The 26,223-nt window shown below is 39.7% G+C and overlaps 1 protein-coding gene across 4 annotated transcripts in view; it reads left to right on the forward strand.

The window, feature by feature from the left end:
• LOC131137224 (voltage-dependent calcium channel subunit alpha-2/delta-3-like) overlaps nucleotides 1-11,291 on the forward strand; it is a 92,978-nt gene extending 81,687 nt beyond the window's left edge. For 3 of the 4 annotated variants that reach the window (XM_078797905.1, XM_078797906.1, XM_078797907.1), the window contains 7 exons: nucleotides 643-718; nucleotides 802-854; nucleotides 1,247-1,302; nucleotides 4,289-4,403; nucleotides 8,099-8,216; nucleotides 9,287-9,364; nucleotides 9,486-11,291. In XM_078797905.1, the coding sequence (XP_078654031.1) occupies nucleotides 643-718; nucleotides 802-854; nucleotides 1,247-1,302; nucleotides 4,289-4,403; nucleotides 8,099-8,216; nucleotides 9,287-9,364; nucleotides 9,486-9,578 (589 nt within the window). In that variant the 3' untranslated portion in view covers nucleotides 9,579-11,291. Of the gene's footprint in view, nucleotides 1-642; nucleotides 719-801; nucleotides 855-942; nucleotides 1,215-1,246; nucleotides 1,303-4,288; nucleotides 4,404-8,098; nucleotides 8,217-9,286; nucleotides 9,365-9,485 lie in introns of those variants that run through there. The other variant, XM_078797908.1, reaches the window with a different exon arrangement.
• Nucleotides 11,292-26,223: the final 14,932 nt, after the last annotated feature.

A 26,223-nucleotide genomic window follows, 5' to 3' on the forward strand; every position in this document is an offset into this window, starting at 1 on the left:
TCTGTAAAATCCATGGATGACAAATTGGGTTCATCCCAATTATGATAAAGTTCAAGAGTCCTGGTGGATTCAAAGATTTCAAAGGATCTTTAGTGTTGGATGATGATTTATTTGAAATTGAGCATGACGTAATGCGTGAATAATTCAGCTTGCGTCCGTCAAAGAATTATCCTGATGACTAACAGAGCTTATAGTGTTGATCTTAACTAATCAAACCAATACACTCTGCGTTGAAAGATTCCAGCTATCTGCGCAGAATCGACGTGAACAATTTTGATCCTGATTAATCCCGAGTGTGAGGTCAACACGAGCTGCCAGAGAAATTTGTCAGGATCAGCTAAGGTTGTTTTTGTCAACCCACTTTGATGATTAAATGTTTCCATGCAAAATGACAGATACGATATATGAATCATGAACATATATTTGCACATTAGAAGGGTTTGTTGCTTATCCAATAACGGGACTTGGATGAGTCCTAACTGGTTCCTGGTGGTGTTTCAGCTGTGTCACCAGGACTGTATGATGAAGACATTTGCACAAAGATAATTCTAGATTAAAAAACATTGTTTAAATTAATAATAGTAAAAAAAAAAATGCTTTTTGGGGATATCGGAGCAATCAAATTCTGTTATCTGTTATCAGGGTGACACTGTATGACTACCAGGCTCTTTGCTGGGTCTATTCGGAAAGTAGTGGAAGTGGATCCACACTCTTGGATGTGAGTATTTCTTGGAACAAAGGTTACACAATCCTCGGAATAAGCTTTATGGTAACATTTTTGTTCATTTCCTGTCTCCTCAGCCTTACTTTGCCTTCCTCTCAGCTGCAAAGTGGATCCTAACCGAGCTTGTGATGTAAGAATCGGGTGGATGTGGGAGCATAGTGGTCTGGTTGTAATAGCAGGACTCATAATTCTGTTTTTTTTTTTTTTTTTTTTTGAAGACTCCAATCGGCTTTGTGTGTTGTTGTGTGCCATCTGTATATTTGTTTGCCGGCGTCCACTCACGCATGTTGACGTGATGTGGTAATGGCTGCCTGATGTTTCATTCAGTCGGTGGAGGCCGACGATGCCACACTGTGGCTGGAGAATGTTCCTGGGTGGTCTGTTGTCACCGCAGATTCGACTTCATGTTCATTAAAATATTCTTTTTTGGGGTGGGGGGGTGTTCCACTGCTTACACAGTTCCGATTATTCTAACATTGAATGACCTTGTAATGTTATGTCAATGTTGTCTTTATATAATAGATTCTTCGTGGAGTTCAACCTTTATAGCTGGTGGCAATCTGACGTCACGGCAAAAGGTAAGAACACACACACACACACACGTACAACTGATGTCGGCGTATCTACATTCATGTATTTATTTTATTTGGTATATCGTTAAGAAAAAAATCGCCATTCTTCATCATTAAGCATTACAGGCACTTTATTCTTTGCATTTAATTCCATTATTTAGTTATTTAAATTATTATAATTATTTTTATTATTTCATTTAATTATTGTTTAATTTCCCAGGAATTATATTGTATTGTCTAAATCAGGGGTCTCAAACATGCGGCCCGCGGGCCAAATGTGGCCCGCAGGACACTAGTTTGAGGCCCCCGCCTTGATATGAAAGTTTAATGTCAGTGCGGCCCGCGCAAGTTTGATATGGATGCTGTATGGTATCATGTACCCAGAAAAAATTATTACGTTTGATTCATGTTCATGTTAAAGGTTAAATAACTGTTAATAGTTATCCTCCCTATCCGTGTGGAAGTGGTAAGTTTTTGGCTATTTAAGTTGAAAGGAAATAACTTGAAGGCTACCGTTTAGGTCGCTAGCTCTCTAGTTTGCGAGTTAGCATGTGTCTCGAGACCCTGCAGTTGCGCAATATGTTGTAAATTTAAAAAAAGTATAAATGTAACTATAGTCGTGTTTTGTCATGTCTACAGGGCTCTAATAATTGAGACACATGCTAACTCGCAAACTAGAGAGCTAGCGACCTAAACGGTAGCCTTCAAGTTATTTCCTTTCAACTTAAATAGCCAAAAACTTACCACTTCCACACGGATAGGGAGGATAACTATTAACAGTTATTTAACCTTTAACATGAACATGAATCAAACGTAATAATTTTTTCTGGGTACATGATACCATACAGCATCCATATCAAACTTCCGCGGGTCGCACTGACATTAAACTTTCATATCAAGGCGGGAGCCTCAAACTAGTGTCCCGCGGGCCGCGTGTTTGAGACCGCTGATCTAAGGGTTAAGGGAAAGTGGATTATGTCTGTACTTTGAATGGAATTGTTTAATTACTGCATGTGCGTACACAGACTTCCATGCATTAACGAATGGGATTAGTTGAGCTTGGTGGGCGGGGCAGACTGGCTTACAGGCGGCTGAATTGGCACATGTCATCTGGGTGTCACAGGTCCGTGTTTGCATTGTGAAAAGATAGAGAGCGCCGCTAAGACCTGAGGCTAGCCAACTGTGAAATTGCCCAACGGCTTGGAGAGCTTCCCTTCATTCATGATAAGAGGATGTTGAGGGAAGCATTGACTTTCATTTTGTGGTGCTGTAGTTCTATTCCCTTTTTCTTAACAAAAACACTAAATATTAGTTTTGGCTTGAATTAATACTGCAATATGATAGCTTAAATTTCAGACAGGCGTTTGGTATTCGGTGTTCCAAACCTTGAATTAATATCATTAAATGTGTGCCTGGAAGAAAATGAAGCCAGTAAAGAAAAAACAAAAATAAAGTGGATATGAATTACCGTTACGATCCATACAAATATACATCAGTTATTCTCGTTTGGGACAAACAAATAAAATCAATGCATGCTGACAGATGGACGCCATTGCTGAGGTCACCTGAGGTAATTTCATCCTCTTCCAGCTTTTATTTGTTGCTTTTTGGACGCGTGCCTCTTTTATTCTCTTCCTCTGCGGTCAAGTTTGACTTATGAAGTCAAACATGAGTTATTTTTTCAATGACAATGTCAATGGATCAGTTTACATTTTGCTTTGTGAATAGCACTTTCCTGGTGGAAAAACGGTTCTTATGGCTTTATTTGAAAGGAAAATGATCATGTAAACCTTTAAATGCATGAATGAGTGGACAATACACTCTTCCATAAGTGGGTCAAAAATAACCCATACTAGAGTCAATGCGTTTTTATGCAATTTTGTCATTTGGGTTAGGAATAATCACTTGTATGATATTTAGTATTATATTTAGGAGTTGATACGTTGATAAGAATCAAAGGTTCCTATTGGATTTCATTAGAAAATGCATGCAGGTCATTTTTGACCCACTTATGGAAGTTGGGGTAGTAACACAAAAACAAAACTTTATTAAAATGTATAAAAGATAAGTTAAAAATGTGAATGGCATGATATCAAAAACATGTTTTTTGAGGACTACCTGGAATATGAAATGAAAAAAAAAATTAATTCCAAAGATATTTCAAGAAAACAACCTGACCAGGCCATTTTTGACCCACTTATGGAAGGTTGGGGTAGTAACACAAAAACAAAAAATTCTTTAAATGTATAAAAGGTAAGTTAAAAATGTGAATGGCATGATATCAAAAACATGTTTTTTGAGGAATACCTGGAATATGAAATGATAAAAAAAAATTAATTACAAAGATATTTCAAGAAAACAACCTGACCGGGTCATTTTTGACCCACTTATGGAAGGTTGGGGTAGTAACACAAAAACAAAAATTTCTTAAAATGTATCAAAGGTAAGTTAAAAATGTGAATGGCATTATATCAAAAACATGTTTTTTTGAGGAATACCTGGAATATGAAATGATTAAAAAAATTTTATTACAAAGATATTTCAAGAAAACAACCTGACCGGGTCATTTTTGACCCACTTATGGAAGGTTGGGGTAGTAACACAAAAACAAAAATTATATTTAAATTAATCAAATTTTCATTACAAAGATATTCCAAGAAAACAACCCGACCGGGTCATTTTTGACCCACTTATGCATCTAAAGGTTAAAGACTTGCTTGGAAAAAATGTTAGCGCTTATGAAAAGAAGCCATTTAAGCCTCTGGGTGGCAGTAGAGGCCAACTTAATGTACCTGGCTTGGGTTTACCTTATAAACCTACTCAGCAAATTCTGTTTTCTCTCAAGTGTGTATATTTACAAGGATGCGGTGTTTCTGTTTACTTGAATTCTATTTGTACAACTATTTTGGCAATTCAGCTTCCAGGAACCCTCAACTAACCCATTTTTCCCATCCCCATCGTTTTCCTTTCTTTCATCTTTTTCCCGGATCAGCTCAGAGATTGGGTCGAAGCATGCAGGTACCATGTGACACGGAGTACCCGGCCTTTGTCTCCGAGAGAACCATCAAGGAAAACACAGGAAACATCGACTGCGGCGGTTGCATCAAGTATGAGTTACACACACAGACATTCGTGTTGTAGTATTTTTACATACTTGAATACTACATGGATATCATTTAAAACATCATTTCTGTATAATCCATAAAGGTCATTTGTCTGGTAACACATGCTAACACAGTTGGCGACGTGAGATATTTTGAGATGAGGGAGAGAGGTTGGTTTTTAAAAAAAGGCTTCCTTTTAAAAATGAGAAAATGAGTGTGGTCCCCATTAACAATTTGCGTTTTTCTGTCAGGCAATTGTGGGGTGTTCTCCGGAACCCTCTGATGAGGCCTTCATTGCTCCCAGCTGTGGAACTGCCAGGGAGAAATGTGTGTGGAGCAGCCCTCGTGAATTTGTTTACACAATCCCGCTGTGGGGATGCATACATAAAAAGTACTCTCATGCTGTCAGAGATGTATTCATTCAAAAACATAGTTTGGTTATTGCGTAGGTATTTATTAATCGTGGATGGTAAGTGTAGATTATCGTATTTATGCTACTAACAAACACACAGTAATATACAGTACTCACACTTGATAGGGAACAAACCAACAAGAAGGTTCCATAGGTTTGGGTTTTTGGTTTTCAACCAAGTTTTTTACACTGTCTTGGTTACTACAATATATAACAAACTAGTCAAATTAATACGTATTGTCGTCCTCAGCATGCAATTTGGTATACAAACCTGTGGTGAGACCGGTCATGTTCTTCTGTCTGGAGACAGTTCCACTGAGGAAACAACCAGAAGCAGAAGTGGAGATAGCAGAGATGAGAATTGGGAGTGACCGGGATGGATAGGATCAGGAACGAGTACTCCAGATCCACTGAGGAAACAACCAGAAGCAGAAGTGGAGATAGCAGAGATGAGAATTGGGAGTGACCGGGATGGATAGGATCAGGAACGAGTACTCCAGATCCACTGAGGAAAAAAAACAGAAGCAGAACTGGAGATAACAGAGATGAGAATTGGGAGTGACCGGGATGGATAGGATCAGGAACGAGTACTCCAGATCCTCTGAGGAGAAAACCAGAAGCAGAACTGGAGATAGCAGAGATGAGAATTGGGAGTGACCGGGATGGATAGGATCAGGAACGAGTACTCCAGATCCACTGAGGAAAAAAAACAGAAGCAAAGCTGGAGATAGCAGAGATCAGAATTGGGAGTGACCGGGATGGATAGGATCAGGAACGAGTACTCCAGATCCACTGAGGAAAAAAACAGAAGCAGAACTGGAGATAGCAGAGATGAGAATTGGGAGTGACCGGGATGGATAGGATCAGGAACGAGTACATCATAGCAACATTTATGTTAAAGGCCTTGGAGATAAAGTCCGAGAGACCAGACTGAGATGGTTGGGACATGTCCAGAGTAGAGATACTGAATATATTGGTAGAAGGATGCTGCGTTTAGAGCTGCCAGGTAGGAGTCGTAGTGGAAGACCAACGTGGCGTTCAAGCACACTATGTATTTCTGAGTGTTCCGTGTGCAAAACAACATACCATAAGTCCACAAAACAATATCGAATTCAAGACGTTGAGATATTCAGGGTTCTGTTTTTTGTCACATTATTTTGTTCTGACTCCTAATGCAGTACCAAAGTTCATTTCGTGACCACAAACAGATTTTTGGGGTATTATTGCAGAAGAAAGTTGTTATTATTTTATGGTAATGTTTCAAGTGTTTGAACAACCACCCAAATATTCGCACCCAAAAAAAAAAAAAAAAAACCTCACTGAATTAATATGTGCTGAAGCACATACAGTTGTAATGATCATATTTCTCAACGATGATGACAGATGAAAACCACACATGCATTTATGGATTAGTTATGCCATGATGGAAAAAAAAAGGAAAATATGAGCATGCATCCATTAAGCCATGTGAGCAAAGACGGTGAAAAACAAAGCATGCAAACTTCGACTTTTTCCTGCAGAACCGTTCAATGGATGTGTCTTCAAGGCCGGTGTGTGTGCTGTCTGAGTACGTTTTCCTCCAAGATCAGCATATTGCTAAACATCAGCCTTCTTCTATTCACCATGAGTGGGACAGGCTTGGCTTCCATGTTGGCTTGGTTTGTCATGGTGGGATGACTCTATTAAAGCGTGGTGGGCTGGTGCAAAGCCGCAACTGAAGGTTGTTGGTGGTTGGATTGAATTGGCCGTTCCATAAATTTTTGGGTTACTACCCCAACGTTCCATAAGTGGGTCAAAAATGACCCGGTCAGGTTGTTTTCTTGAAATATCTTTGTAATGAAAATTTTTTTTATCATTTCATATTCCAGGTATTCCTCAAAAAACATGTTTTAAACTTACCTTTTATACATTTTAAGACATTTTTGTTTTTGTGTTACTACCCCAACCTTCCATAAGTGGGTCAAAAATGACCCGGTCAGGTTGTTTTCTTGAAATATCTTTGTAATGAAATTTTATATAATTTCATATTCCAGGTATTCCTAAAAAAACACGTTTTTGATATCATGCCATTCACATTTTTAATTTACCTTTTAAACATTTTAAGAATTTTTTTTTGTGTGTTACTACCCCAACCTTCCATAAGTGGGTCAAAAATGACCCGGTCAGGTTGTTTTCGTGAAATATCTTCATAATGAAAAATTGTATAATTTCATATTCCAGGTATTCCTCAAATAACATGTTTTTGATATCATGCCATTCACATTTTTAACTTTTATACATTTTAAGAAATTTTACTACCCCAACCTTTAAGGGTTAACCCTTAGATGCACGAGTGAGTGGACCCTACACTCTTCCATAAGTGGGTCAAAAATGACCCATACTAGAATCAATGCGTTTTTATGCAATTTTTACCATTTTGATTAGGAATAATCACTTGTATGATATTTAGTATTATATTTAGGAGTTGATAAGAATCAAAGGTTCCTATTGGATTTCATTAGAAAATGCATGCAGGTCATTTTTGACCCACTTATGGAAGGTTGGGGTAGTAACACAAAAAAAAAAATCTTAAAATGTATAAAAGGTAAGTTAAAAATGTGAATGGCATGATATCAAAAACATGTTTTTTGACGAATACCTGGAATATGAAATTATCAAAATTTTCATTATGAAGATATTTCAAGAAAACAACCTGACCGGGTCATTTTTGACCCACTTATGGAAGGTTGGGGTAGTAACACAAAAACAAAAAATTCTTAAAATGTATAAAAGGTAAGTTAAAAATGTGAATGGCATGATATCAAAAACGGGTTTTTTGAGGAATACCTGGAATATGAAATGATGAAAAAATTTTCATTACGAAAATATTTCAAGAAAACAACCTGACCGGTTGGATTGAATTGGCCATTCCATAAATTAGGAGAATATCCCGTAGAAATGAGGCTGTGGCGGTTTTACCAGTTTTTACCGATTGGCCAGGATGCTGAGGCAGCGAGCCAATCGGTGAAAGTTTGCCACGAGGCTACGAACAATCGTGGTTCCCATTTATTTCTCCTTAGCCAACACTTCACCGAAGTTCACCTTGGATTTGAATGCACGAGAAAGCGAATTGAAGGCGTAGAAATATTCTGCCGCCATCTGTCTATGTGTGTTGATTGACAGCTGGCCTTGAGTGCTTTGACATTCATCCAGTGAAGTCTCAAACACAAATCAATGGAAATATATTTCATCGTTGTGCACAAATCCCAACATGGACTTCACAATGATTTTCTGATATGATTGGCAGGTCCTTTGTGATCCAGCAGATTCCCAGCAGCAATCTGTTCATGGTGGTGGTGGACAATAAGTGTGACTGCAGTATGTTCGAGCCAATCACGATGGATCCTGTTGAAATCATGTATATCCTTTACTGACAAAGACCTGGATCGGGGTCACATGCAGGACATTTGAGATGCATACCATATCTTGTAATATTAACAACATAACTGTGCATTGGCATAACTAATATCGACCAAATATATTCTAGTTATGAACATGCCGTGTCATGATAAGTGTACACCCTTAAATGGAATTTATTGCAACATGGAAAGGAGTTCTTATTACATACACACATTAATTTACATGCATTTATGACCATTCATGACCTCCATAAATTCAGATTAAACACTGCAAATATTTCCTGTTCCCTCTCCATTATGTGTTAAAGGTGAGTTGTTGTTTTTTTTCATTTTAGTTTTATTATACACAGGCATATTTATATTTGTATGGTGTTAGTATGAGCAGGGAATTGGGTAATTCCTTTGCTCTGGAATACATCAGTATATTCATGTTGGTAATGGTAATGGTTTAATTTCATTTGAACATGCATCAGATTACAATTGAGTGCATCCCATAATCAGTTCCCAGTTCCACATGTCCAAAAGGAGTAGGAAGAAGCAAAGCTTATTAAATCCTACCCCTCCATCTGGTACTTTTACAATCAGTAACTGTTACATTTGTTCACTTCCTGCTTTCCATAATACAGTTTGTTTTTTTGTTTTTTTTTTAATTTTGAATTTTTGTATTTTTTGTCCCATACCGAAGTATGAGGTGATATGACCATACAATGACATTATGTTACATTTGTTCACTTCCTGCTTTCCATAATACAGTTTAAGTATTTTTTTTTTTTTTTTAATTTTTAATTTTTGTATTTTTTGTCCCATACCGAACTACGAGGTGATATGACCATACAATGACGTTATGTTACATTTGTTCACTTCCTGCTTTCTTAATATAGTTTATGGGGTTTTTTGTTTTTAATTTAATTTAATTTTATTATTTTATTAAATTAAATTGAAGTATTTAAATTTTATTTTATTTTATTTTATTTTATTTTATTTTATTTTATTTTATTTTATTTTATTTTATTTTATTTTATTATTTCCGAATAGGCAGTTGTCTTTTTATCTCCTTAACGTCACCTTTACATAACGAGTCTCTGAAGTGTGAGAGGCTGAAGATGCAAAAGGATCGGAGGCGCCCAGATACCTGTCACCCGTTTCACCCTGAGGTATTTCCACGCTCATAAAATAGTCTGCATGTTGTAATCTCGGCTGAGCCAGCATGTGGGTTGTATTAAAATGTTCCATATCTGTTCTACATCATCACGTTTGGCCCACTTCTTTCCGCAGGAGAACTCAATGGAGTGTGGAAGAGCTCCTACTCTCACACCGTCTTTTTCCGCAACACTGATCTGCATCCTCCTGGCACTGTTTCCCAGGTGACCAAAGGTGGCAGTGTCCATCCGTCCTTACAGAACTTTCCCTCGGATCAGTTTGGCATCGAAACATATCCCAACAAAGTCACAGAACAGAAACAAACACAAGAACACCAAACACTCTTAGTGTTCTCATTTCATCTCACCACCTTTGAAGGTCCGTGCCCTGAGATACCTCCTGACAACACATTTTCATGAAAGGACTGAGAGCTCCTACGTAGTGTGATCAGTCAGGTGCTACAGCAATTTTACAGAGCTTCTTCTTTGGTTCTTCAGCTTTATCAGATTTTAGTTCCATGACAAAGTGCTTTGTCCAGTCCTTAAAGGTCGTAGCTCAGGGCTTGGATCAATAGTTAATGGGCTCGGTTTTCGTAAACGAGGTGCGGGGCGGGACACCTGCCCTGCCCAATGCCACAACAATGGGGTGTGCACTTTGAAATTTTTGTGAGCAACGCAGTCCGGCACAACGCGGCGCACCCGCGCCTCCCTCACTCCAACTGGTGGCAAAGATGGAGGAGAGAAGGCGTGAGTGTAATCGCCACGTAGACCACCTTGTGGGACACATCATCTGTTCCTGACATTTACATTAAACACAGCAGCAGGCTAATCCAAGCATCGTGCTATCAGATTTTAGCTTCATGACAAAGTGCTTTGTCCAGTCCTTTAAGGTCGTAGCTCAGGGCTTGGATCAATAGTTTATGGGCTCTGTTTTCGTAAACAAGGCACGGGACACCTGCCCTGCGCCACACCTATGCCACGCCAATGGGGTGTGGCCAGTGCACTTTGTGAAATTTTCATGAGCAACGCAGTCCGGCACAACGCGGCGCACCCGCGCCTCCGTCACTCCAACTGGTGGCAAAGTGGCAAAGATGGAGGAGAGAAGGCGTGAGTGTAATCGCCACGTAGACCACCTTGTGGGACACATCATCTGGTCCTGACATTTACATTAAACACAGCAGCAGGCTAATCCAAGCAATAGTTAATGGGCTCCGTTTTCGTAGACCAGGCGCGGGACACCTGTGCCACAACAATGGGGTGTGGCCAGTGCACTTTGAAATTTTTGTGAGCAACGCAGTCCGGCACAACGTGGCGCACCTGCGCCTCCGCCACTCTCAATGGTGCAAGTGGCAAAGAAGGAAGAGACAAGGCGTGAGTAGCCAAATGTAATTGAGTGTAATCGCCACGTAGACCACCTTGTGGGACACATCATCTGTTCCTGACATTTACATTAAACACAGCAGCAGGCTAATCCAAGCATCGTGCTTTCCATCCCGCTGCATTGCTGCTCCGTCATCACCAAATAGGAGAACTTTTCACGGTACATATATTCTCGGTATCTCCTCCTCATGTACTCCATCTTTTCAGAATAAAGATTCAAACAGAAAAATATGTGCCACGTTGCACCACGAAAATAGAGCCCTAAATGTGAGCTTTAAAACCTCGCAACACCGATAAGAAGAATGGTGCACTTTCTTATGGTCCACATGACGTTTTGTGGACATGTATTTGATTAAAAAATGAAGATATAAATTGGATTGTGGTAAAAGTAAGTCTAATCATTTTTTTTATTATAAATATAAGTTGTAGTATCCGTACTGTACATAGGAATAAAGATATAGTTACATTAAACTGTGACCACAAGATTTTCAGCCCTCGGATGTGATTTGTTGTCGTTATTGATCTTTTTTTTTTGTTAAATAAAATCATATTTTAAAAGTGATCAACGGCTTTAATAGTTCATCTTTCGAAATTACCGTTTTGATTTTCGGGCTTGAACATGAACAGAAACGTGGCAGATGTGTGTGTGCGTCAGCGTCAGTCCTTGGTGGACACCTATGACCGAGATCCGTATCATAAAAGCCATTAAACTAAAACCCGATCCAAAAGCAACACACATCTGCATTTGTTCGGGAAATCGACACAAAAAAAAAACCTTTGTTATTGTTATTATTCTTTCCAGGCCATGTGTTGCACTTGCATGCAAAAAGATTTTTTTTTGTGGAATTGTGTTTGTGAAAACAAAGCGGAACAGTAAATAAAAAGCCGCAGAAGTTCTATGAGGGTCTGTCACAGGCAGCTCGGCTGCGGTTGTCAACATGAAGGCCCTCTGTGATCACACGCTTCTTCTCCTTCCTTTCGGCACCTCGGAGCCGCTCGTCTCTGCGGGCCACCCTCCTTCTACAAAGCCAAGCTCACCGTTCTTGCGGTTCAATCTCTCTTGTACCGTTTCAACAATTTTGTCCCTTGAGCGGAGCTGCGACTGTAATCACTCCCCGTTTCATCCTGTTCTTCCTCTTTCGATGCTCTGAAGACTCCCTGACTCGCCGCTGGGTCATTTATCACTCTGTAATGGGCTCAGAGCCGTTTGGGGTCAACACACATTGAATCCGGTCTGTGATTCCTTCCTGGTTGCCAGATGACTTAAAGGAAAGTGTGTTGCAACACAACGTCAAAGCGAAGTCGTCCCTGGGAATCGCTCAGCGTTGTCTCCCAGACAGAATGAACGTTAAACAGAAGAAATGATGTAGCTTCTACTCCAGGGATGGGCAAACTACAACCCGGGGGCTAAATACGGCCCACCGAGCGTTTGAATCTGGCCCGATAGTTGCTACCAAAGTATTTCATTTAAACTTTTAACACGCAACATGACTTAAAAATAGTCAAAGTCAATCAATCTGAGACAGGCGTTTAATGGTGGAAAGTAATGGATGTTCACCTACTCTTTAAAAGGGACCTATTCTACTTTTTCCACTTTTCTGACCTATAAATTTATTTAAAATGTCATATTCTCGTATTAAACAATGCCAAAGTTTCAGATAATGAGGTTTACGCATTTGGAAGTGAGCCCTGAAAAAAGTTTGGGATGGCTTAAAACGCTCGGTTTCAGAAGGCGTGGTAAAACTGGCCCTTTGTGATGTCACAGAGAGGTGGACTTCCTTATATGGTTCATAGTTAGGAATCACAGCGGAGAGGAAGCCCTGAAAGAAGTTTGGGATGGCTTAAAACGCTCGGTTTCAAAAGGCGTGGTAAAACTGGCTCTTTGTGATGTCACAGAGGGGTGGACTTCCTTATATGGTTTATAGTTAGAGATCACAGCAGGGAGGGCATGCCCACATGCGGGCACAAATCCAAGGGATAGACGCAGATTCTGCAAACTTTTTTAAAGTTTCAAAAGTTTTTTGTGCTGGTTATTGTGTGTAGCTGCTCTATAGGAGTCCAACAACAACTCAACACAAAGGGTCGAAAAATGATCATAATAGGTGCCCTTTAAGGGTGAACATATTTGTAGCCCATATCGTTTATGGTAATGGTAATGGTTTTATTTCATTTGAACATGCATCAGATTACAATTGAATGCATCCCATAATCAGTTCCCAGTTCCACATGTCCAAAAGGAGTAGGAAGAAGCAAAGCTTATTAAATCCTACCCTTCCATCTGGTACTTTTACAATCAGTAACTGTTATTTGTTCACTTCCTGCTTTCCATAATACAGTTTAAGTTTTTAATTTTTTTTAAAATTTTGAATTTTTGTATTTTTTGTCCCATACCGAAGTACGAGGTGATATGACCATACAATGACATTATGTTACATTTGTTCACTTCCTGCTTTCCATAATACAGTTTAAGGTTTTTTTTTTAATTTTGAATTTTTGTATTTTTTGTCCCATACCGAAGTACGAGGTGATATGACCATACAATGACATTATGTTACATTTGTTCACTTCCTGCTTTCCATAATACATTTTTTTTAAAATTTTGAATTTTTGCATTTTTTGTCCTGTACCAAAGTAGGAGTTGATATAACCATACAATGACATTATGTGTACCATAATAACTGTCCATATAGTGATATATATAGCACATCATGACTAGTCAGTAAAATAAAACCGTGAAATTAACTTTTGTTATATGATGTTTGATGTTTAAAGTGCTCCTGAAAAAATGGACACAGGCACATGTAGCAGATTGTATGACACTTTTACAGATAAAATAAGACAAATAATTCCAGTTTAGCTTTTAATACTGCAAATAAATCCATGAATGGGTTGAACAAAATGAAGCTATTAAATAAAAAGTATATGTTAACATATTGTCTGCATATTTACAGTATCTTCACAGAACTTTCTGAACTCATAATTCCTGTGACCAAAAGAGCCACACCCAAAATGTTCATCAAAGCGAGAAAAATATGGTTGACTGTATCTTCTGGTCTGGCAACTGCATTCCTTCTAAATGATCTGATGTACACTGTTGTTTGTGGCGAGAAGGAGGCCCTGGGAGTGGAGTCACCCATCCCCACCAGACAATACCCTGCAGCGCTCGCTCGGAAGTTTCAAACCCAAAAACCGTTCATCACCGCTGACGCAAAACGAACTGTTTACTTGTTATCTCGATTAAATGAGACGAATGACGAGGAATCGGTTTCCCACGCACTTCGATGGACTGTCACATGTCACATGTTATACAAGGCGTTTTTTTTTTTTTGGTGTTGCCTCCAATGGAGTGGAGAACAGCGGTGGTTTGCAGCGAAGGCCGCAGATATGTTTAAATGGAAATGATTGTGAGTAGCTGAACCACACCAGGACCACACACAGACTTGGCGGGCCACAACACTACGGCGCAGGAAAGCTGGGAAAACACAGATGATTGTCGAGATTCCACTTCTCGTATCTTCACATGAGTTCTTAGCATGTATTTGTTTTTCCGACAATACTCTGGATTGTGCATTACACAGCGTGATTGTCATGCAATGCACCCTTTGCTGACGTGGGAGATTTGGCTTTTATCCCTCGGCCTCTAAGCGTCTTTGACAGCGTCTTTTCTTCTCTGTCCTCCTTTTACTTCATCTTTTTTGACTCTTGCAACATCCATCACGCTCGCTGGCTGGGGTTTGTGATAATGAGCAGACATGCACTGATACAGACGTACGCTCGCACGTGCACATACGCACACACACCGTGAAGGGGAAAAAAAATAGCAAAGACAAATCTTGTAAGTGTCGCAGGTGATAGAAGATGGACTCCTGCTGCGGGTTTGGAGATAGCACCTGGAAACAGTCATTCAGACACACACCGGACTTAAGGACTAATTAGAATCATGTGCAATAATAGCGGTGTTTAGGTTAGCGGGGAACTGTCAAATTCTTAGTAATACAAATTCACCGATTTAGCTCACATCCGTACTTTACATACTTTGCATCCCCTTTGGTGTATTTGCAAACAAAAGGAGACTTTTCGACATTTATGAATTCCGCAGATTGTGTGTAGTTGCAGTGTGAGTTGAGTAAAGCCTGGAATAGGCGCAGATTCTGCAAAATTTTTAAAAAGTTTTCTGTGCTGGTTATTGTGTGTAGCTGCTCTATAGGAGTCCACAACTCAACACAAAGGGTGGAAACATTAGCATAATAGGTGCGCTTTAAGGGTCAATATATTTGTAGTCCATATCGTATATCACGCATCATTTATTTGTGTGCATTCCAGGTGTTTTATTCATTTTATTTATAAAATAAAATCGCAAAATTAACTTTTGTTATATGATGCGGTTTGATGTTTAAAGTGCTACTGAAAAAATGGACACAAGCACATATCGCAGATTGTATGACATTTTTACAGATAAAATAAGACAAATAATTCCAGTTACTGCACTGGGCAGGAATCTGCAAAATTTTTTAAAAGTTTCAAAAGTTTTCTGTGCTGGTTATTGTGTGTAGCTGCTCTATAGGAGTCCACAACTCAACACCAAGGGTCGAAAAATGAGCATAATAGGTGCGCTTTAAGGGTCAATATATTTGTAGCCCGTATTGTATATCACACATCCTTTATTCGTGTGCATTCCCGGTGTCTTAGTCAGTAAAATAAAACCATAAAATTAATTTTTATTATATGATTGCAGATTGTATGACACTTTTACAGATAAAATAAGACAAATAATTCCAGTTACTGCACTGGGCAGGGTCACGTCTTGATGCAGACATAGGTTTTAGTAGTATGCAACTTGCAATCTTAAACTTGTTTCATAAAATACACATAGCAGGCACAATCGAGCATCAGTCACTGATGGTGGGTTTTGTTTTCGTTTGCTTGCTTGCTGGTGATATAAAGTCAGTTTTCTCAAAAGCCACCAGCCGTCAGTAGATGGAAAAAAAAAAACACCATCAGTGACTGATGCACAATCGTGCCCTCTGTCTTAAAAAAATCCACCGTGTACGCTATGAAGTCAGTTTAAGATTGCAACGTATTGAAAAGGGTATAATATTTTACCCCACTCAGGCTACTCATGATGCACAAGTGACGGACATCAAACAAACCCTGCATGTATGTCTGTCATAAGCGGGCTAAAATATTACTCCCCTCTCAATACGTTGTCGTATGCAACTTGCAATCTTAAACTTGTTTCATAAAATACACTGTGTTTTTAACAATATAGCTGGCACAATCGTGCATCAGTCAGTTTTTTTTTGTTTTTTGTTGCTTCCTTGCTGGTGATATTAAGTCAGTTTTCTTAAAAGCCACCAGCCGTCAGTAGATGAAAAAAAAAACATCATCACTGACTGATGCACAATCGTGCCCTCTGTCTTAAAAAAATGCACCGTGTACCTTATGAAAAGGGTATAATATTTTACCCCACTCAGGCTACTCATGATGCATAAGTGACAGACATCACACAAGCCCTGCATGTATCTTAAACTTGTTTCATAAAATACACTATTTTTAACAATATAGCTGGCACAATCGTGCATCAGTCATTTTTTTGTTTGCTTGCTTGCTGGTGATATAAAGTCAGTTTTCTCAAAAGCCACCAGCCGTCAGTAGATGAAAAAAAAGACACCATCAGTGACTGATGCACAATCGTGCCCTCTGTCTTAAAAAAAATGCACCGTGTACATTATGAAAAGGGTATAATATTTTACCCCACTCAGGCTACTCATGATGCATAAGTGACGGACATCACACAAGCCCTGCATGTATCTTAAACTTGTTTCATAAAATACACTATTTTTAACAATATAGCTGGCACAATCGTGCATCAGTCGTTTTTTTTTGTTTGCTTTCTTGCTGGTGATATAAAGTCAGTTTTCTCAAAAGCCACCAGCCGTCAGTAGATGAAAAAAAAGACACCATCAGTGACTGATGCACAATCGTGCCCTCTGTCTTAAAAAAAATGCACCGTGTACGTTATGAAAAGGGTATAATATTTTACCCCACTCAGGCTACTCATGATGCATAAGTGACGGACATCACACAAGCCCTGCATGTATCTTAAACTTGTTTCATAAAATACACTGTTTTTAACAATATAGCTGGCACAATTGTGCATCAGTCGTTTTTTTTTGTTTGCTTTCTTGCTGCTGATATAAAGTCAGTTTTCTCAAAAGCCACCAGCCGTCAGTAGACAAAAAAAATCACAGTTATGCACCCCTGTGTCAGCCCTTATCTCAACATCTCTTTCAACATCATTACCGTCGTGACAGATGCTCGACCGTGTCGCTCCACAGTCTCGCCGTCGAGGTGCTTTGCGCCAGAGGAACGCTGCGCTCACAGGTTTGTATTTGGAGATCCGCAGTCAGCAGGGAGGCCGGTGGAGCCAGTTAATTAGGGCTCTCGTTTGTGTCGCACTTGCAATTATGCAGTTCAAGGGCGAGTTGTGATTAAAATAATCGGGGCTCCGGCGTATTAGTTATGAGCACGTTTGAAGTCTGTGGGTGTCTCTATCTAGACTATCTAGTGCTAATTAGAGCGCATGCCATTAATGAAGCCAATGTAGTCCAAATATTCTGGATCAGGAAAACATTAAAGGTAAGACCGTAATCGTGTGCAATAACAGTCATCGTAAAGTTCAGTTATGGAGCTGAAAAAAAAAATCATAATTCATCAACCGTAAATCCTTTCTGAAGCTCTGTGAAGGCTTTAATTGGGGTTTAGGTTAAGTGAAGGTTTACCTTAGGCAATTAGTGGTTAGGCTAAGCCCTCGGGAAACGCATGCAAGCCGGTTTTTATTTAGTTTTGAATTAAATACATAACTGTATGTCTATGTGTGCATAAGACACGTACATAGGAAGGGCGTTTATAAGAAGGAAGCCGGCGATGACCCACTCCACCGGGGATATATAACTATAATAAACTGTAATTGACTCACGGTTGTTCAGTAGCTAAAGTTACTGTATGAGTCGATGGCGATATCCGCACGAAGTGGTCATTTTAATCAAACTGTGGCGCTTCATGTCTACGTTTAATACATAATATGACATCACGTTAATATTTTCATCTGAGTTTTAGTCTTCCATTTCTCTATCGTCGCTGTTAATAAGTTGTTTTTATGCTGGCTTGAACGGGTCAACGGCTCACATTTGTCTCTGTCCGTGTGAGGCGTGTCGGTCCACACGCTTGCGGTGGTGAGTGTACATGCTTGCGTCCGTGTAGGAGAGTGATTTGTGTTGTCTTAAAGCTAAACCGTGCTCTGCGGGACATATATTACACCGAGTCTAGAGGATAACCGTGTCCTCCTCCCATGTCTGTATCAACTTTTTCTTCGCTTTGCTCAAAATTATCTATGCTTTAAAAAAAAACGCACCCTGGAGTGAAATATTACCATATGTTTTGTTATGTTGTCTGAACTTTACAGAACAAGCAATAAGGATTTGATGGTGCTGGGAATTTATAGAATTCATAGGGAAACTGTAAATCTTTGCTACAGAATATTTTTACACAAAAAGTCAAAGACTACAGTATGGGTTAAGTTAGTACTCTGAATGAGCGAGTACACCACTATCTGTATTTGTGTCTGAAAGCAAATGCTCATCATATATTCACTTTTCCTGCTCTGTGATTGGCCAGTCAGCGGTACATCAGTACATCAAATATTACTCCCCTCTCAATATGTTAAACTTGTTTCATAAAATACACTGTGTTTTTAACAATATAGCTGGCACAATCGAGCATCAGTCACTGATGGTGGGTTTTTTTTCCGTTTGCTTGCTTGCTGGTGATATAAAGTCAACTTTCTCAAAAGCCACCAGTTGTCAGTAGAGGGGAAAAAATCAATCAGTGACTGATGCACAATCGTGCCCGCTGTCTTACAAAAATGCACCCTGTACATTATGAAGCAAGTTTATGAATACACTGTGTTTTTAACAATATAGCAGGCACAATCGAGCATCAGTCACTGATGGTGGGTTTTTTTTTCGTTTGCTTGCTTGCTGGTGATATGAAGTCAGCTTTCTCAAAAGCCACCAGTTGTCAGTAGAGGGGGAAAAAAAATCAATCAGTGACTGATGCACAATCGTGCCCGCTGTCTTACAAAAATGCACCCTGTACGTTATGAAGCAAGTTTATGAATACACTGTGTTTTTAACAATATAGCAGGCACAATCAAGCATCAGTCACTGATAGTGTTTTTTTTTTCGTTTGCTTGCTTGCTGGTGATATGAAGTCAATTTTCTCAAAAGCCACCAGCCGTCAGTAAATGGAAAAAAAACACCATCAGTGACTGATGCACAATTGTGCCAGCTGTCTTTAAAAGAAACGCATCATATACGTTATGAAGCAAGTTTAAGATTGCAAAGTGAATATTGCAACATATTGAAAATGGTGTTTTTAACAATATAGCAGGCACAATCGTGCATCAGTCACTGATTTTTGTCTGCTTGTTTGCTGGTGATATGAAGTCAGTTTTCTCAAAAGCCACCAGCCGCCAGTAGACAAAACAAATAAAACACCATCAGTGACTGATGCACAATCGTGCCCGCTGTCTTAAAAAAATGCACCGTGTAAATTATGAAGTATGTTTAAGATTGCAACAAATTGAAAACCCTTTACAAATTTAGGAACCACAGTCTCACTGAAAAATCCTGCGCTTAATTGAATCTAGAGTAAAAAGAACCCACGAATGTACGCCTTCACATTAAGACACAAGCATGGGTTAAACAACAAGTTCATATAAAAGTCAGGAAAAGGTTCTGCACTACTCAACTAACATCAGTCACCATTTTAGAATAGTTTCCCTTGGTAGGTAAAGTGCAGTGAAATACAATCCAACATTATGGAGATGGACTAGACCCAAAAATGCTCTACACTCCTGAAAAAAAAAAAAACCCTTCAGAGACTTTCAGAGGCAAGATAAGTCCGTCCCCGTTGTGGACGGCCAACTATTTGTAATTTTGCAGGGTTGCACTGGACTGTTGCAAGAATGACTGACTGGTTTTTGACGTACAAGAATGAATAGAACATCATAATAAACACTAAACCAGGGGTGTCCAAACTTTTTCCATCAAGAGTCACATGCTGAAAAATGAAAAGGATGGAATACAGTTTTTTCTTGACTTTGTATATGTTATACGTTTTATCATATGTTTACAAAATTTGAGTCAGAAGAGGAAGCAGTAAGTAACAATTTATCAGCGGCCAAGTAATGGAACAAAAACAATTATCTGTGTAGCACTATAGAGTGTGCATACAGGAAGCGGGGTGCAAATTACAAGCTAACCGAGTCTGGAGTTTCCGACGACAATCAGTGGGTCTACACTAGTAGTCTCACAAAAAACATGTAATACAAATTGCCTATGCTACCGATGTTACTTATGGTGTATAAAATGCTAAAACGGTAAAGCTACTTACCATTGAGAGAAGTATTTCCATTGTTTTATGATGACTTCATGGCATAAAACGAAAATATATTTTCAAGGAAAATAAGCCCTCATGCTAGCCCTGATGCTAGCCTGCGGGACACTGTCAAGGAGAAGCAGGAGTATGAAGCAAGAAAGACGACATGGGCCGGACGCCAGAGTTAAAAATCATCATCACGAGGAATTATCGACATCAAACAATTCCGAGTTCTGTTGCAGTTCAATATGTTTGGTTCACGCTGTCCTATTTGGCTTCAATATCTGATCTTAAGTCCAGGTCCAAACGTCCACCTGGTGTGATTTAAGACCTCCGAGGCAAATTTAACACACGATCAGATTTCTGTCTCGGTAGTTTTACCTTTGGGTCCAGAGTCGGAGTCATGACCTCTGTTTCCTTGCAACAACTGCTAGACACCAAAAATGGATTTTGACGAATACGAAGCTCTCAACTCTGATAAACTTATGACTTTCTAATACAACACCATTGCATTTGTAGATAACAAACTATGCCACGTGTTTGAATCCGCCATATTGCAAAGTCAGTCGTCATCTCCTTGGCTTACTTCCTCGATTCATCATATTAGCTATGAAATCAAACTTGTCAAATGAACTTGAAATGAAAACAGACAATCTGCGAGAATCCCGAGTAATGACTTCAAATGTGATAACTGGAGTCGTTTTCGAAGCTTTTGAACTCAAACCAAACATGAATTCAAAGTTGAGGTATTTATGCTCCGCATTCAAGCGCGTTATTATTATTACTGTGTTTAATCATGTTTTTCATATATTAAAGATGAAAACTACTGCCAAAGATGTGCTGATGTCTACACTATGTGTGTGTGTGCATGCCCATATGGTGGTTTTAGGGTTTACATTAAATCAGAGTTAGACAACGCAACTCAAGAAAAAGTCATCATAGACAACACACAAAGCTACACCAGTGCCAGAACAATCATCGGGTCCTCATAGCTGGGCCCTGTCAACCTCCGGCCCCGGGGGCGGTCGGCCTCCAGCCAGGGACTGGAGTACTAGCCGGGCTGTCATGGTGCTGGGCCCCGTGCCAAACTTCTATCAGCTTTGACGAGAGTTGGATACCAAAATGGCAGCAGAAGGGCGCAGAAGTACAAGAGGAGTTAATACGAGCTAGCTAACAATGCACGTCATTGTGACTTAACTACGGTATTTCGATTATGAAGTTTTAATGTTTGATATGCATTGACAAGTACATTGTGCATTGATAACATGTAGTACTTTCAGTATCTTGATGTATTTTTCGGGATTTTTAAACATTACAGAAACTTCTTTCCCGGCTATGTTGATTTAGCCAAGGAACAACTACAACACTTACAGCGTCCGCTCTCGTTGGTGTGGCCGTGTCTTCCAGCACATGACTCATGCTAACAGAAAACTAGCATCTTATTGAGTCTACGTAACGACAATTCAGAGCTAGGTATCCGCCCTTTTGTGTGGCAGTTAACGGCTAACAAGGCACCGTGTTACTCCGACAGATAAATAGACTTGTTAGCATGTTAGCTGCTACAATAATAATATTGTTATAGCTTGGTATATAATATACAGGTTAGTTACTGTATGTAAATGGGATGCTGTTTTTTTTGGTAGGGCTTTAGCTTAAAATTAGATACCTCAATGATGTTTGTTGTTAACTAGCTCAAACTAACTCTTTGTGTATGTTAGTTAAGGGTGAGTGAGTTTACGAAAAAAAATTTGTTCCAATAATTAGTGTTCAAATCAATAAAACAAGGGTGCCCAAATTTATGCATGTTGCTACTTTTGTTTACATAATTATTGCAGACTTTCTGTACATCCTAAAAACGTCCCTGTGTTGGTTTGCTATATGATATATTTACTCGGAATGGTTGATCCCAACAACCAGTGATTTATGAAGGAAAATCTTAAAAATGATCAGGGGTGCCCAAACTTTTTCATACCACCGCAGCTGCAGGCAACGGCGTGCAGAAATCAGTCGTGGTCTTCTTTCAACTCTGTAGCATTGATTTGAACTTTAGATTGTGCAAACAAGCACCGCAAACGGCTTAGGTCGACGAATAGCAACATTCATGTTTCAAAAACAACAAACTTTAGTCGACGGCTGTTGGGTAGATTATTATCTTATTTAAATTATGAAGTGAATATTAATCTGAAACATACGTTTGCTAACCGTTTCCTGGCTTTGATATTGTTGGGGAAGGAAATGAGTTCACCAAATGATCAACTCGTATTTCTGGCTTCCTATTTTTCCACCGTCTGGACGTTGGTGTCTGTCAGTATCATTTTTCCTTTTTTATTTCCTCTCTGTTTGATATTTGGACGACTGTATCGCTTATTGATTATGTAAACACACACAATAAGCCCGACGGGTTCCTGGATTCATTCAAATCCATGTCAATTTCAGAATTAAGAACTGCCCGTTTCCGGTTAACTCACACCCACTTTTCATGAGAATGGATACAGATCATTAAGTTGGTAACAGTTACAGACCCAGATCCAGATCCAGATCCAGATCCAAATCCAGTGGTGTACTCGCTCATCCCTACTAACTCACCACTTTTCACAAGAGTGGATACAGATCATTAAGTTGGTAACAGATACAAATCCAGATCCAGATCCAGATCCAGATCCAGATACAGAACCAGAACCAGAACCAGATACAGTGGTTCCTGGATTCATTCAAATCCATGTCAATTTCAGAATTAAGAACTGCCCGTTTCCGGTTAACTCACACCCAATTTTCACGAGAATGGATACAAATCATTAAGTTGGTAACAGATGCAGATCCAGATCCAGATCCAGAACCAGATACAGACCCAGATACAGTGGTTCCTGGATTCATTCAAATCAAAGTCAATTTCAGAATTAAGAACTGCCCATTTCCGGTTAACTCACACCCACTTTTCACGAGAATGGATACAGATCATTAAGTTGGTAACAGATCCAGATCCAGATCCAGAACCAGAACCAGAACCAGATCCAGATCCAGATTCAGATTCAGATTCAGATTCAGATTCAGATCCAGATCCAGTGGTGTACTTGCTCATCCCTACTAAACATATAAGTGTGCCTCTCTGTTTGATATTTGGAAGACTGAATCGGTTATTGATTATGTAAACACACATAATAAGCCCGACGGGTTCCTGGATTCATTCAAATCCATGTCAATTTCAGAATTAAGAACTGCCCTTTTCCGGTTAACTCACACCCAATTTTCACGAGAATGGATACAAATCATTAAGTTGGTAACAGATCCAGATCCAGAACCAGAACCAGATCCAGATCCAGTGGTGTACTCGCTCATCCCTACTAAACATATAAGTGTGCCTCTCTGTTTGATATTTGGTAGACTGTATCTCTTATTGATTATGTAAACACACATGCATGCACGGGGAGAACATGCAAACTCCACACAGAGATTGCCGAGGGTGGAATTGAACTCGTAAGTTGGTAACAGATCCAGATCCAGATCCAGAACCAGATACAGAACCAGATCGTGGTGTACTCGCTCATCCCTACTAAACATACAAGTGTGCGTCTTCTTTGTGTCCACAACCTCAGCGGGGGAACGGAAATCCTTAATAATAACACTAGCAAAAAAAAAAAATAATAATAATAATAACCATCAGCGACATGGTTTTCTTTACCACCACGGTGATGTCTTTGGGAAAAAACTGTGTCCTTTTCCTCTGTTTATTTTCACGACTACTAATGTGGACAGAGTGAAAGGAGGGTTTCATCTTCATGCCGCTTGATGTCGAGCCTGGTTTCAATCAATCGGACTAAAATTTCTCTTTGGGATTTTAACCACTTTAAAGCAACGCTATGTGGTCGTTTTTTTTTTTACCATTTGCAACCCCGCATCACCTCCCGAAGTCGTAGTTTTAGCATCGGTGTAAACGTTTTTGTCCAGAGTTGAATGTGCTGCGTTTTATAAACTGCTTTGAACGCTAAATTGATCACAGCTCGTTTATTTCATGTTGCGTTAGTGGTTAGTACATATAGTCATTGGCTGGGCTTCTGATGTCCTTGAGCTTTGCATTCGGTTTGGAACTTGTTTTTCTTAGCTTTTTTTTTTTACGAGCAAATTAGTGATGAATGATACACTAATGTACGGCATAATCAAAACTGTTGCTTTAAAAAAAAAACCTTAGCAGAAAGACAGATAGGTGTTCTTGTTATTGTCGTCATTTTATCTTCATTACATCTTAATAAATTGGAAAGTGGAAAGAAGGGGGGGGTTGAGAAGTGGCCGAAAACTGACTGATTGGCCCCAGAAGTCAGACACACCGAGATTCCATTAAAGCTGAACTTCAACACTTCACTTAATTCCAGCATTGACTTCATCACTGTCCAATATCTTCCTCTACCATTTCCTATTAGTTTTAGCCCTTATCTTCATGTGCAGAATATTCGGTACAGAGATTATTTTTCAAGAACCCCCCCCCTCCCGGGGAACTGGACTTTGTTTTTCACAATCCTTATATAAAACATGAACACATATGCAACACATATGCAACAAAAAAATCAAGGCGAACACACATCAGCAAGTTGAAATATTTCTTGCGGAGTACCCCAGGGGTCAATACTAGGACCCACACTGTTTGACTTAAAGTTGTTTAGAGTCGACCGTGGTGCGACTCTTCAGAGGAGCTGCAACTTGCAAATGGCCGCCTTAAATGCCCTTACTCATGATTGGCTTCACCTGTGTATGTAGGTCAAAGGTCAAGGAGCTTACCAAACACATTTTGTGTTCCGGTAATTAGTGTTAAATGTATGCACCTGTGTACTTTGGTTAAAAAAAAAATATTGCACTCTTTCTATAAATTCTATAAAACTTTTCATTTTTGATTTATCCGTGTGTTGGTCTGCTATATGATATATTTATTTCAAATGGATGAGTCCGACAAGCAGTCATTTAGAAAGGAAAATCGTGAAGTATCAGGGGTGCCCAAATGTTTTCATTCAATTTGGAGTTGCCAATTAACCTAGCATGTTTTTGGAAAGCCAAAAAGTTACCACTTCCACACAAAATAGGAGGAGAACTCATTCATTCATTCATTTTCTACGGCTTATCCTCACGAGGGTCGTGGGGGTTGCTGGAGCCTATCCCAGCTGTCTTCTTCGGGCGAGAGGCGGGGTACACCCTGGACTGGTGGCCAGCCAATCACAGGGCACATATAGACAAACAACCATTCACACTCACATTCATACCTATGGACAATTTGGAGTGGCTAATTAACCTAGCTTGTTTTTGGAAAGCCAAAAAGTTACCACTTCCACACAAAATAGGAGGAGAACTCATTCATTCATTCATTCATTTTCTACCGCTTATCCTCACGAGGGTCGCGGGGGTTGCTGGAGCCTATCCCAGCTGTCTTCTTTGGGCGAGAGGCGGGGTACACCCTGGACTGGTGGCCAGCCAATCACAGGGCACATATAGACAAACAACCATTCACACTCACATTCATACCTATGGACAATTTGGAGTGGCTAATTAACCTAGCTTGTTTTTGGAAAGCCAAAAAGTTACCACTTCCACACAAAATAGGAGGGGAACTCATTCATTCATTCATTTTTTACCGCTTATCCTCACGAGGGTCGCGGTGGGTGCTGGAGCCTATCCCAGCTTTCTTCTTCGGGCGAGAGGCGGGGTACACCCTGGACTGGTGGCCAGCCAATCACAGGGCACATATAGACAAACAACCATTCACACTCACATTCATACCTATGGACAATTTGGAGTGGCTAATTAACCTAGCTTGTTTTTGGAAAGCCAAAAAGTTACCACTTCCACACAAAATAGGAGGGGAACTCATTCATTCATTCATTTTTTACCGCTTATCCTCACGAGGGTCGCGGTGGGTGCTGGAGCCTATCCCAGCTGTCTTCTTCGGGCGAGAGGCGAGGTACACCCTGGACTGGTGTAGACAAACAACCATTCACACTCACATGCATGTTTTTGGAATGTGGGAGGAAACCGGAATACCCGGAGAAAACCCATGCATGCAAACTCCACCC

Source organism: Doryrhamphus excisus, linkage group LG17 (genome assembly GCF_037039965.1).
Source record: "Doryrhamphus excisus strain RoL-2023G ecotype Guam linkage group LG17, RoL_Dexc_Guam_v1.1, whole genome shotgun sequence".
NCBI classification, from domain to species: Eukaryota; Metazoa; Chordata; class Actinopteri; order Syngnathiformes; family Syngnathidae; genus Doryrhamphus; species Doryrhamphus excisus.